General features: G+C 51.4%; 1 protein-coding gene across 3 annotated transcripts in view; it reads left to right on the top strand.

Annotated features, from left to right (window-relative positions):
• CACNG2 (calcium voltage-gated channel auxiliary subunit gamma 2) overlaps window positions 1-11,530 on the top strand; it is a 51,853-nt gene extending 40,323 nt beyond the window's left edge. For all 3 annotated transcript variants that reach the window (XM_048301835.1, XM_048301834.1, XM_048301836.1), the window contains 3 exons: window positions 6,563-6,646; window positions 10,334-10,474; window positions 10,931-11,530. In XM_048301835.1, coding sequence (XP_048157792.1) covers window positions 6,563-6,646; window positions 10,334-10,474; window positions 10,931-11,466 — 761 coding nt within the window. In that variant the 3' untranslated portion in view covers window positions 11,467-11,530. The remainder of the gene's footprint in view (window positions 1-6,562; window positions 6,647-10,333; window positions 10,475-10,930) is intronic.
• Window positions 11,531-13,315: the final 1,785 nt, after the last annotated feature.

Here is a 13,315-nt window from a genome sequence, read left to right as displayed (position 1 = left end):
TGGTCATTGCTAATGTGCTGTGATACACCTCTTCCTCGATGCTCATCAAGGCAGCAATGGTCTGTAAGACAGTGTTTGTAACATTTTTACTGCAATTCCCTTTATCATCTGATCCTTGGCAACAGCTGTAATAAACATGATTATTAATAATAAGGTGAGGAGAGCTGGTATAATGTTCTACCTCGTAGGCAGGGTAGATATTCTTTCATAACTATAAGATCAATTTCTATTTTGCACCAGTTCTTTTACAGGCTTCTTCAGCACAATATCTGAATGATTTCCAGTGGCACATTAAGTGATGGGGCTTGATATCAGTCACATGTGGTTTGTTCTTTTATCCTCTCCCCAGGGAGAGAATTATGTATGCAACATACTGGTTATGTTGCTAGGGTTTTGTTTGGGGGTTTTAACACATGCGCTGCTGCATGTTTGCATTGAAGAAGACCACGTCAAAGTAGGTGCATTGCATTTGGACAGGAAGGAGGCAAGATTTTTGATGGCCTGTAGTTCCCATGGGATCTCCGCTACTGTCCCAGGCTCAGCTCTGCAGACCACATTTACTGCCCCACTGATCTTCACCTTGTAGTAGAAAGTCCCTTTGTCCCTAAGCACCTCTGAGCACTCTTCAGTCTTAAAATTACTCAGCTGGGTTAAAAGGTATTGCCCTAGCACAGCATCCCCTGCCACTGTGCAGGGTCAGAGCTGCAAGAGCAGCACATGCTCAAGCCCCAGAACACTCATACCTTGTGCTACGTTTGCTGGTTTAACCCTACACCTGTAATCTGCGTACTGAGGCAGGTGAAAAGATGGCCTAATTTTTGTAAGGTGCTATCTATGGAGAGATTCCCAGAGAGGGAAAATGAGCCCTTTTGAAGGGCCAGTCTTTCTTTTGGGCGCGTCAGCACAGGTGGGTAAAAGCAGATGCCCACAAGCACTGTCTGTGCTCCCTGCCACTGCCTTTTCATCAGCTCCGAATCTCCCAAAATTATGTGTGCTCTCAAGTGCTTCATTCTTGGAAGGGAGGAGGGCAATCAAAATGCCTTCAAAAGGCTTTTCCTGTGCTCTTTGTCACTTCATGAAACCTCACTCCTTCGTCTTGCAGTCATGTCAGGTTGGGCATTAACAACTCAGTGTCACCAGTGTCAATTTTTGACAGGGACGGCAGACCTCCTCTCCTGGTTTGGAAGCCTTTTGTGTGTAAGAAAGGCATGCCAGCAGTTTGCCCTGTAGCTGTGGAATTTGTCTTCGTAGCCCAGAGGCTGGCTCTGAGCCCCACTTCACCACCTGGTACCAAAGGGACTCTGCTCAGAAACAGAATCCTGGAGCAGAAACGTTTGTGTTTGACTACCTGCCCTTTGTGTGCTATTTCTCGTATCTCTTTCATGTGCAGATAGCAAAAACAGTTTAATCTGCGCCAAAGTTTAGTCCTAGGGCAGGCAGCACAAATGGGAGCTTCTGAGAACTGTCATGTCTGCACAGTCTTCATGTAAGGAGAAGGTCACATCAAAAGTGAGCATGTTACATTTGAACTAGATGGTGGGAAGAATTATCTGGCCCAAATGATCCAGTGTCTGATCACTTTCATATTTTTAATATAAATATCCTCAGCCTACTCTCCTGGGAAATACCATTATTCCCATTTGGAGTGAAAGAAGAGGGGGAGTAAGTGGCTTGCCTAAAATGGTACAGGGAGTGCATGACGGAAAGTGATACTGAATCCTTGGCCAACACCAAGCCATCTTTCTCACCTTTTAGAGACAAGAGCTATATCCAGCCCCCTTTATTTATTTCTCTAGAAGCCATCATGCCAAAACCTCTGCTAAATTAGAGAGTGAGACTGAAGAAAAGCTTTCAGTGGATTGCTTTTCTCCATAAATGGAAATATCACAAATCATTCTGGGAAAAGAGGTCTTTCTGTTCTCGTCCCTCTTTGTCTGCTTCTCTCCTTTTGGATGTCTTTGCCTCTGGCTCGCAGTTTTCAGATGTATGGTCCTGACCATTTAAAAGTGTTCCTACCTCTCAGGAAGGGAGTAGCTTTTCATTCTTTGGAACTTACTATTTTGCAATGGATTGCACTCTGCAGGCAAGCAAGACTTCTGAAAGAGACAGGGCTGCACAAAGCGGCACAAAAATAAACTGTATCACCAACAATACCGAGCCAGGTTCTCATCAGGGGTAACTCAGTCTGTCTTGCTGCAGCAGGGCTGGCGGCTGCCAGCTGTCCTGGATAGACAGCTTATACCCAAACAATGATCCTGCCACACTGGAGGAGGTCTCTCTAAGAGATGAACGCACAGTTGATGTTGAATTTCATGCATCTTAGATATTTAGTCCCTTTTGGCAGTATGAGAGATTGTCTCTGCTCTTAATGACCCAACTGGGCAACTTCAGTCCTCAGCCAGGCACTGGAGGGGCGCCTGTTGCACCAGTCCTGGCTCTTTGGGACTGCATTTTCCAAAGTTTGGGCAGGCAACAAGCAAACAGTGGTGACTAATGACTCCCAGTAACACACAGGGGATGTGGGGACTGCTCTCTGCTTTTCCATGGACCTGGGCATCCCCAGCCTTCCTGTTTTGAAACAGGCTGATGCTCATTCCCTCCTCCTCTGCAGCCTGCGCACCCCAAAGCAGGCTGTTCAGAGGATGCCCACACTGATATGCCTGAGAGAGGGAGGTGGCTGCCATGAATGAGAGGGACTGAGAAAAAGGAGGAAGATCTGATGGGTGAGCATGAGCAAGGATGAGGGGAGAGCCCAAACTGCACTGGGAGAGCTACAGGGAGGAGGTGGAAGCACGTGCCTTAGGTTTCTCAGAGAGGCGTATGGGCGAAGACAGAGACACATGCCCTGTTTCAAGGTTTACAGCATGAAATTCCTTGAGCTGGGAAGAATGGGAAGGACAAGGGGACTCAAGTAGAGAGGAGCTGTTGCTCTTACTTTCTTGGGGGGTTCTCAGAGCCCTACATGCCCTCTCACATAACGATTTGATCTTGCTCAGGCATTCAGGAGTATTAACTATAGGGTGACACACGGCTCTCACCATCCCTGGCTCTGCAAACCACACATGCAGCACAAGAAAAGGCTGTTGTGTCAGACCTCAGCAGCACTGCTGAGCTGCTCCATCCCCCCTCCGTGCTTCCACCAGCACAGGTGCCAGGGAAGCTGCTGTACCATCTCAGCAGGCCACAGATGTCCGTCAGAGAATTGCCGAGTGACCTTGGCACAAGAAGTGACATCAAGGCCTTCCCCACACCAAGCGGGTTTCTGAACCGCTGCCATCCATCACTCACCTACTCCGTGCGCTTTCGGAGCCGCTGGCACCAGCACACCCACAGCATGCCCTGTTTAACACGTCCCCGTACGGCACCAGGCAGAGGAGTGCTGTCACCCCCATTTTACAGGGTAGGATTCTGAGGCAGAGAAAAGTGGTTTTAACAGCACGCCTGTGGCACAGCAAAAACTGAATCTTGTTCTCTTATATTCCCAGTTAGCGCATTAATGACCTAAATTCTGCATCCTTTCCCCATCCATCGCCCAGAGGAGCCAGGAGGCATTGGAGGAGAGGGTGTGGTAGCACAGGCGAACAGTCAGCATCCAGATCCACAGCACTCTGTGCTGAGCACAGACAATGCAGGGGCTAAAGTGGGACCAACGCTGCCTTCGGGAACCCCGGCAGGGTCGATCCAGGGAGGGGAATCAACCTGGCACAGCATATCAGCCTGTGGAGAAGGGCAGCTCCACAGTGCCACAGCATTTTAAGGAAGCCTAGGCTGGGCACTCCAATGGCCAAGTACCCTGCTAAGCCAGGTCAGTAAAGCCTTTGGGAGGCTCAGCAACAGGAGCAGGTTTTCAAAAAGCCTGCATATGCCCTCAGCCTGCCTAGGTGGCTGAACCTCTACCCAGATATCCCACACAAGTCCATATAAAAGACAGCCTGCACCAGATGCAGCATCTTCCCCAAGCAGCTCAATTCTTTACATAGGAATTAATCAGCCTCAAATTCAGCAAGAAGCAGAGCGGGGGAGAGGGAGAAAAAAGGAAGCAGGGAAAGGATGTCACACAGTGAGGGGGTTTCCAGATGCACTGCGCCTTCCCTCCCCGGCTGATTCCAACTGGGAGGCTCCGGCTGCGTGCCAGGAACATCACCTGGGAGGTGCATGCAGGTTCTGCCTGCTCTCCCAGCACGTATGGGCAGGAGGAACTCGGTGTTCAAGACCTGCTGGGCAAGGAACTGAAATCTGAAGCTGGAGACCTCCCCAGTGCCCCGGAGAGTGCCAGTGTTCATGTGCACTGTACAGCAGTGACCTCAGCCAAAGGACCAGGATGATGGGCTGCTCATCTGTTGCAGGCAGATGGCCCCAGGCAGTCAGGGGCAAGCAAGGGAAAGGACCCACTTCCTGCTGTATCTGCTGCCTCATAGGGATTTTAGTGGGCAACTAGCAGGATGGAAGTGTGCCAAGGCAATTTGCTTGGCTATGAAGCTTGCCTTTCCAGAAGAGCCATGGCTGAGAAGCAGACACTTTTCGAACGAGGTTAACTGGATTGGGGATGGGTGATTAATAACCTTCTTTCATAACCCACAGTTTCAGTGTGGGAATAGTATGTCAGAGCTACACAGAGAGGCTTTGTTCCTACTCTCTTCTCCTATTACTTACCTCTTAATGCACACACACACACTCCTCTCTGCTGTCTCTAGTCTCTTTATGCAAGCTCTTTGAATGAGTAGCTAAATGTGATAGATACCTTAGAGGCATCAGACACAAGCCAGATGGATGCAGAAGAAGTCAAATTTGGGGGCTGACCTAAAGGAACCCACATACCTGCCTTCCATTTACTCAGCTATTTACTCAGGACTGCCTCCCAAAGCATCCCAAACATTAATCCATCAAGAATTTCTCAACAAGAAACTCAGGGAGAACCCTTTGAGCTTGGTTCCTCTTCCATCTATTCACAAATAACTGAAAGATCATTCAAATTCGTCAGGAATAGACCTCCCAAGACATGACTTGGGGACCTGACATGGTGCCTGCAGTCCTCAGCCTGGGTAGGGTTGGTCTGGAAGAGCTCTGTTTTTCCTCCCAGAGGCAACAACCTCAAGTGTGGTGGCTTCATTTTCTCCTTGCCCTGCACACCCAGCTGGTCCAGAAGCTGGGGTCAGGGTCAGGGTGGCAGGAGGCTCACCCAGGTTGCCACAGCATTTGTCACTCTCCAGACTCAGGCTCCAAATGCGTCTGCTGAGGGATCAATGAGCCTGAGCCACTTTGTTGGTTGACCTCTGGCAAGGAGGCCCATGGGATCACAATGCCTCCCCACACACCTCATGCAGACAATGCATTTCTCCTTTCTGGACAGATTATGTCCATCAGTTCTGTGTTGATGGCCAGTCAGTGCAAGTGTCCAGAGGGAAATGGAATGGAGGGTAGGAGAAAAAAATTATGGGAACCCCAGGAGATAGAATGAAATTGTCTTTCACGTGGTGACCCCTGTACAAGAATGGACAACCTGATCATTTGAGATGCTAATTAACCAGTGGTCATGGTGAAAATTATGATGTGGCTTGAGGAGTACCTCTCTGGAGTGGTATTCCTGATGTCGAGACATGAATGATGAAAATAAGAGTCTGGTAGACATCTCAGCTAACAAAAGACTTGGAAGATGTCACTGGCCTCCTGCTGGGATGGCCTTGTTGGCCATGGAGTGTGTGAAAAAGGGAGCCCCATGAGTAAAACTAGCAGAAGGCCCTGTGCATACACCAGCCTGATGGAACTGTGTCCAGCCCAGCTTCCCTCACTCATGGTGGAAGATTTTGCTCCCCCAGCACAAGGGCGTTTTGCTGCTGAGCTGCATACACGCACTTGCACCAAGCTTCTTGTAGCCTCAGTCTGTGAGAGGACACAAGAGGGGCCTGACAAAGGTATGCAAAAACAAGCAGTCATATGGAGAAAGTAGATTAAGAGCTTTTGTTCTCACACCAAACCAGAACAAAGGGATGTATCCTGCCCATGGAATGAGAGGGCAGCAAATTCACAGCTGAGAGAAACAAATACTCTCGCAACCCACACCCGATCATCCTGCCACGATCCCCTCACTGCTGGGATCCACCAGCCCACGCCAGGGGAAACACTGAGCTCTGCTGATGTAACCCACAGTTACGCCTGTCGATGCTGAGGGAGGGGACCCTGACACCTGTACTTTGCAGGATGGCCCAGTCTCTGGCACCTGTTCCCATCCTGCCTCCCTCAGAGGCGGGCAGAGCTCTCCCGGCCGTCTGCGGCAGGAGTCACGGAGCTTCTGGTGCTCTCCTCTGCTGAGCGAGGCGTGCTGGGCTAGGTGGGCGTCAGGCTGGATCCTGACAGCAAAGCCCACATTCCTGTGCAAGTAAGAGGGAGATACATGTGCGAGTGTGCAAGGAGAGGCCCCGGGCATTTCCCGGGCATGCACACACGAGTGGGCGTGCTGCCTGGGAGGAAGGCAGGCGGGCACAAAAGGTGACGCAGAGGGCAGCTGTTCCTGCAAGGCAGGTTCTGGTGTTCTCATTTGTTCTTTTTTCCTCTTGTTCCCTAGGGAATTTTAAAGGTCTGTGTAAGCAAATCGATCACTTCCCTGAGGATGCAGATTATGAAGCCGATACAGCAGAATATTTCCTCCGTAAGTCCACAGGCTCTTTTTGCAATGGCTTGTAGGTGCTAGCGTCGGGCGCCTTTTGTTTTCTGAACACAGGGTGGTGGAGACACTGGGACCTGTGAGGCTCAGTGGAGACCCCAGAGCCTTGTGACCCCCTAAAACTGGCTCCACTCTCACCTCCTTGGGACCCTGCCCATGAGACAGTGCAAATTCGAACTCACAGTAAAAACCAATGGCATTTTTTTTATTAGCAGCAATTAATTGCAATATAAAATCAGAGTCTCAATTCAAATCCATTGAAAAGCAGCTGATTGGGCATTAGGTCAGACTGGGCTAGCTGGGGCAGTGTGTGTGTGCGTGTCCATGTGTGAGACATTTACATTTCCTTATCTGACACTCCAGTGGCACCAGACTTAAGAAATTAGCTGGGTTTTGTCTGAGGAGCTCTTACTGCTGTCTTCACCCTTCCCCAAACACCACTTCCCTACAGAGGCTACAGATCTGATCTTTGCTGGTTTTAGTGATTTTAGTGATGGGAGCAGGAAGCGGGAATAAGGACAGCCAGAGCCCTTTGAAGGAAAGACCTGGTGCTCACCCAGAGCCCCTAGGAGAGGTGCTGAACCCTAGGTACAAGGCATGTCTGTAAGGAAGCCTAGCCTGAGCTCCAAGCCCAGCCTCAGGTGTGTGGGTGAAGGTCAGACTGCTTTGCACAGCAGCATCCTGGCCAGCAGGACAGATCCGCATCGTGCGTTGCCCTGCCCGGCTGCCCTCCCCAGCCAGCATTTCCACCCACCCCAGAGGCAGGAGCTTACTCTTCCTTTAGCACAGCTGAACAGGGAACACTCCTCCTTTTAGGTCCCCACCTCACTGTCCTGCCCTCCCTCCACAAGCCCAACGTCTTTTGACATCATGAGATCTTCTCCCGACAGAAATCTGAGATAAGTGCTTTTGACCTTCCAAGGTTAATCATCAGAGGCTTCCAAAGACCGGGAGTCTTTCAGAATAGCTCCTTGTCAGCCGGGTGTGCTCCAAGCCAGATGTGGAGACCCAGCCCTGCGGCAGGGATGAGAGAGATAATTTAGGATCTGTGAGGCTCATTTGTATGTGAAAAGAGGCAGATCTTATGCTGCTTCCTCTTGGTTTCTCAAACAGTCCTTCATCCACTGTAAATTGTAAATAACTGAGGGAGATTGCTTCTTTCAGCTGCCTTTCTGCAGTACCGGTCTCTTAATTGCTGCATGGCCCCTGGACAGCAGAGCTGAAGACAGGGGTTTGATCTGGTTTGGCACAGGGATGCCAAAGGTTTGCAGGCTGCCTCCGAGGGCAAACCAGCCCTTGCAGAGTTGCTTGGGAGCAAGGAAGCTGCTTGCAGCATCAAGTGCACTTCAGAAAAAAGAGCTGGGGGAAGGGGCCAAACATCTTAAGAAGGATGGGTTTGTTCCCTCAGAGGGAACAAGATCTGAAGACAAAAATTGGCCCAGTGTCAGGACCTGACAGTGTCCCCAGGGTAGAGCCCTTTTTAAGAAAGAACCAGGTTCAAAGAGAGATTTGGCAAGTCAATAAAGAACTACTTGGGTCATTCCTGAGGGAAGTGGGATTTCTGCTGGCTTTGACCTGCCTGGAGAGGGACCCCACTGAAGATCTTCTTCCCAGAACTTCTGCCAAACTGGAGTCCCTGGGTGCTCTGCATGGGCAATGCCTGGCGGTACCATCAGGAACAGCTAGGAAGTTGCTTATTAGTATCAGACTGGGCAATTCCCTCATGCCCCAGGGAAGCAGGACAGTGATGGGGTAGTGTCCATGGCCTAGAAGGGCTTAGACATTATTTCTGCCAGCCATCCACATTAGGTGTCTTAGGCTTTTTGAAATCAAATGCCTGTTATCAGAGAGGAAGCAGAAGCATCCCTGTGTTTCTTTGCTAGCAGACACAGAGGATTCAAGAGAGCATACAAACACCAGCCACTTCTCTTTAGGCCACAGGCTCTGGAGCCAGGAAGACTGGATGATATTCTGCCCCTCTCTTGGTGGCATGGTCCTCCTGAGAGGCTGAGGAAGGCTGCTGTCCTTCTCCATCCTATGACACCTGCAGCTCCCCATGTCAGTCAGCAACTTTGTGTTCTCCCAACAGACGTGAATTTCAGAATTAAGACACAGATAAAACTGATGCATCAGGACCAGATTGCAGGACTGACCAAGCATCCCCCTAGAAACCCTCTCAATAGTGGGTGTCTACTTGATGTTTGCTTCCTGCCATTTAAGCTTCTCATCGTCAAATCCCATCTTGCTTTCCAGAAGCTATTAAGATGGTTATTACTGCTATCCTGTTCCCTGAAACACAGCCAGGCAGAGCTGGAAAGCAAGCAAGAGAGGTTTCTCCCTGCCTTCTGCATTCCCCATGCACAAGCAGTGGGCTAGGCCCCCCTCAAAGAGCTGGTTGCTTGTGCCTGGCAGGATCCAGAGGCCAACGGGGTCTTTGAAGCGCGGTCTCTGCTCACTTAGGAAGAAGTCCTGCATTTGCTTCATGTAGGTTCATTCTCGCAAGCAAGGAAGGATTAGCTTTCATCCCCCCTTCCAGATCTTTGCTCCACAAGCAGAATTGCACCAGCCCGTCTGATACCTTTCTTTATCAAGCAAGGCTTCATTTCACACTTTAACAGCTTATTTTCTCTTGTGAAGGGAGGAGAGAAGGCCTTCCTAGTTAAAAAAAAATAATGAATATTCTCAACGCAGACTCAGGCAGAGCGGTGGCTCCCACCGAGCCGCCCACAAGCGAAGTGTGCGTGCGTGCCTGTGTGCGTGGGTGTGCGTACACACAGGCTTGGCCTTTCGCTGTGTGAGCACGAGTCAGGCCCCCCAGAAGCTTTGGGGTATGTTTTGCATGCACATATGAGCATATACGTGCATCTGTGCATCTATGCCATTGCCCTCTGCTGGCTGAGCTCTTCCCGTATCGACCGATGGAGAGTGTGCGTGTGTGGGAACTGGCACATCCAAACCCATCACTGCCCTCTGGAAGGAGCCCAGTCATTTAATCACTAGGATAAGCCCCGCATTTCAGCACACAGGGCTGGGACTTTTGCTTCTCGATCCTCACTGCAGCTGCAGAGCAGTGCATGGCACCAGGAGCTCCTTCTCAGCCCTAAAAAAAAAAATCTCCTTGAGATGCTCATGCCCTTTTGGGAGGATTTGAGATTGAGCAGCTCTGCAGGAAGCATTTGGGTTGCTGTTCTTTGAAGTGCAGGCTCAAGCGGCAGAGCCCCGCAGAAGAAGCTGAATGGTGCCTGGGCTCCCCCTCCAGCCCACAGTCCCCGCAAAAACAGAGGAAAAGACAGCGTGAGGGGGAACAGACAACACAGGCAGGCTCCCAGCTCAGCCACCAGCCCCACAGCCCTCTCTGCCTCCCCGTGCCGAACCACCAGCTTCTTGGCAGCAGCAGTGGCCAGAGCATGGGAGAGTTGCTTTGGACCACTCTCTTTTTCTGACACGCTTTGTTTCTCTCTCCCTCCCTCCCTCCATTCCCCAATGCCTTTATTCTCTCCTTAAATTACTCCCCTATGGCACGTTGCCCTCTGTCTCTCCCCTTCACCCACACCCACAAAACGTGCTTGCGTGCCCCCCTCCCCTCACTCCGGTGCCACTTCCACGCCCCTGTTTCCTCTCTCTCACACCTCTGTTGTTCTTTCTGCCCCGCCCTCCCTCTCTCCTCTGCAGGGGCTGTTAGAGCCTCTAGTATTTTCCCGATCCTGAGTGTGATTCTGCTTTTCATGGGTGGACTCTGCATTGCAGCCAGCGAGTTCTACAAAACCCGACACAACATCATCCTTAGTGCCGGCATCTTCTTCGTGTCTGCAGGTAAAGGGATGCACAGGGCCTGATGCCCCAGGGATGGGCTCCAGGCGTTGGGGGGCTGCCCAGCCAGGACGTCTGCAGGGGCGCAGTTGCCTAGGCAGGAGTGTGTGTATTTCCCAGCCCTGACAAGCTTTATTTGGGGTGAAGGCAGTGTCACAGGGATGCCTCTCCATCCTGCCTGCTCGCCCATCAGAGGCAGGCAGGCAGGGGCTTTCCTACTGCCCTCCTTGGGAGCTGATGGAGGGAGAGTGTTTCCCTAACATCTGACATCTCTCAGGGACCAGCCAGGAGTGCAGTCCACGGAAGCAGCAGGCACATGAGGAGGGTTTTGCCCGAGTTTCCCAAGGAAAACTGTCCACCAGGAGGGGATGGGCAGGGATTCAACCCCACAGCCCCCACCACTGCTATGTGTGACCTTCCTGACATATCCTTCTCTCTCCCCCGCCGGACGGCTTGCAGGTCTGAGTAATATAATTGGCATCATCGTATACATATCAGCCAACGCTGGAGACCCCTCCAAGAGTGACTCCAAGAAGAACAGCTACTCCTACGGCTGGTCCTTCTATTTCGGGGCCCTGTCCTTCATTATAGCCGAGATGGTGGGAGTGCTGGCTGTCCACATGTTCATAGACCGGCACAAACAGCTGCGCGCCAATGCTCGTGCCACGGACTACCTCCAGTCCTCCGCCATTACCCGCATCCCCAGCTACCGGTACCGCTATCAGAGACGCAGTCGCTCCAGCTCCCGCTCCACCGAGCCTTCACACTCCAGGGATGCCTCTCCCGTCGGGATCAAAGGGTTCAACACCCTCCCATCAACAGAGATCTCGATGTACACCCTGACCAGGGACCCGCTGAAGGCAACCACCACCCCCACCGCTACCTACAACTCCGACAGGGATAACAGTTTCCTCCAGGTTCACAACTGTATCCAGAAAGAGAACAAGGACTCTATCCACACCAACACAGCCAACCGCCGGACCACCCCGGTATGAAGCCGTCGCCAGGAGCTGAAAATGGGGCAGGAACGGGCAGGAGGAGACAGGGGTGGGCTGCAGGGTGGGGAGGGTGGAAGGGGGCAGGGGGCAGCAGGGGGGGTGGGGAAGGAGGAGGTGGAAGTGCCCCTTGGTGGAGTGGGGACCTTCCCAATGCAAAAAAAAAAAAAAAAAAAAATCCACAAAAAAACCACAAAAACAACAAAAGCAAACAAAAAACTGACAAAAAAAAAACCAACGAAGGAACAAGCAGATAAGCAGACAAACAAGTGAGTGAACAAAAAAAACCAAACAAACGCAAAGGAAACATGAGGAAAGAGACAACAGTGAAAAAAAATTCTTAAAATAAAAAAAGCAAAAGAAAAAAGAAAAAAAAGAAAAACTTTAAAACTGAGAGAAAGATTTAAAAAATAGAAATAAATTTAAAAGAAAATGCATGATTTCCCATGTACCATTATTTTAACATTTAATAAAAACAGATTAAAAAAAATAAAAGGGAACCAAGAAATAACAAATGACAATAAATCAAGTGGGAGGAAGAGGAGGAGGAGGCAGCTTTTTTAATTTTGGGAGGTTTTATTCTTTAATTTTATGGTTTGTTTCCCACTTACCTTTAGCCCAGCACAGGCTTCTTGGGGAACAGGGGATGGGGGTTCGGCTGCCAGTGACTTCGGTGTCCTTGGGCCCGTTATGGAGGATCCTGGGTGCCGGAGTTAGCCATGACCCACTCTGTTCCCCCGAGACCCATGGGGATCCACTCCATTCCCCTGGGATCCGTGGGGATCCGCTCGTCCCCCCACAGGTCCGTAGGGGTTTAGAGTGACCCTAGGGAGTGCAGGAGCTGATGCTGAGTCACGCCTCCACAGGGTCCCCAGGAGGGTCCCCACTTCCCCGGCCCTGGGGACCCTGGGGTTAACGGTGACAGTGCAAAAAACAAACAGACACAGTAAATAAAGACACACATGAAGAGACAAAAAAAAAAAAAAGGACAAAAGAGGTTTCTTAAAAAAAAAAAGTGGCAATTTTTTTAATAAAACAACAGCTATAAATAAATGTAAATATAATAAGTGGATTTACTTGCAAGAAGAACAGATAGTATTTTTTTTTCTTTTAATTTTTGTTTTCTTCAGCTTTAAACTGTGAAAAAAGAAAGGAAAAGAGAGAGTGGGGAGCTGTGTGGGAGGCACAGGTAGAGGACGGGGCGGGGGGGGGCTGGTGGAGGGCAGCTGGGGCTCCCATCCCTTCAGGATGAGGATGCTGTGGGGGGACACACACGGGATGCTGCGGGGGGGACAGCACTCGCGCACACATGTGCCCACGCTCACACACTCGTGCCCTGGTGTGCGCATGCTCGCCTGTGAATGCTCCAGAGGCTCCGCAGGGTGGCCATGCGCCCCTCAAATCTGCCCAGATCCCCCTTGGGTCACATCAGTGGGGCTGCAGCCATGTGGGGGCACGGTGAGGCCACCCAGCCGCCCCCTGAAATCGCTCCTGTCCTCGCCTGGGCACAGACAGCACACCCTGACCCAAAACCTGCCGAAGGCTGCCTGGCCTTGGTACGTGCAGCCTGCCAGCCCCCATCCCAGAGAGCCCCCCGAGCCCCCATCCCAGAGAGCCCCCCGAGCCCCCAAGCCCCAGCAGCCGTGCCGGGGAGAGGTGCCCTTGGGTGTCCCCATGCCCGCTGGGTTTTGTCCTCCTCCCCACCCCTCTGCAGGGGATCCCCGACTGCCGTGGTCTCCTCCACAGCAGCAAGGCAAGGCAAGCTGGGTCCCCCCATCCCGCCCCGGGCCCCCGGCCTGGCTGCCGCCCCCTCCCTCCCCGCCACGCCGGGAACGGGACACCGGGATGC

The sequence above is a fragment of the Corvus hawaiiensis genome, chromosome 4, assembly GCF_020740725.1.
Source record: "Corvus hawaiiensis isolate bCorHaw1 chromosome 4, bCorHaw1.pri.cur, whole genome shotgun sequence".
NCBI lineage: Eukaryota > Metazoa > Chordata > Aves > Passeriformes > Corvidae > Corvus > Corvus hawaiiensis.
Note: the sequence above shows the minus strand (reverse complement) of the source record. Positions and strands in the feature narration are given on the sequence as shown.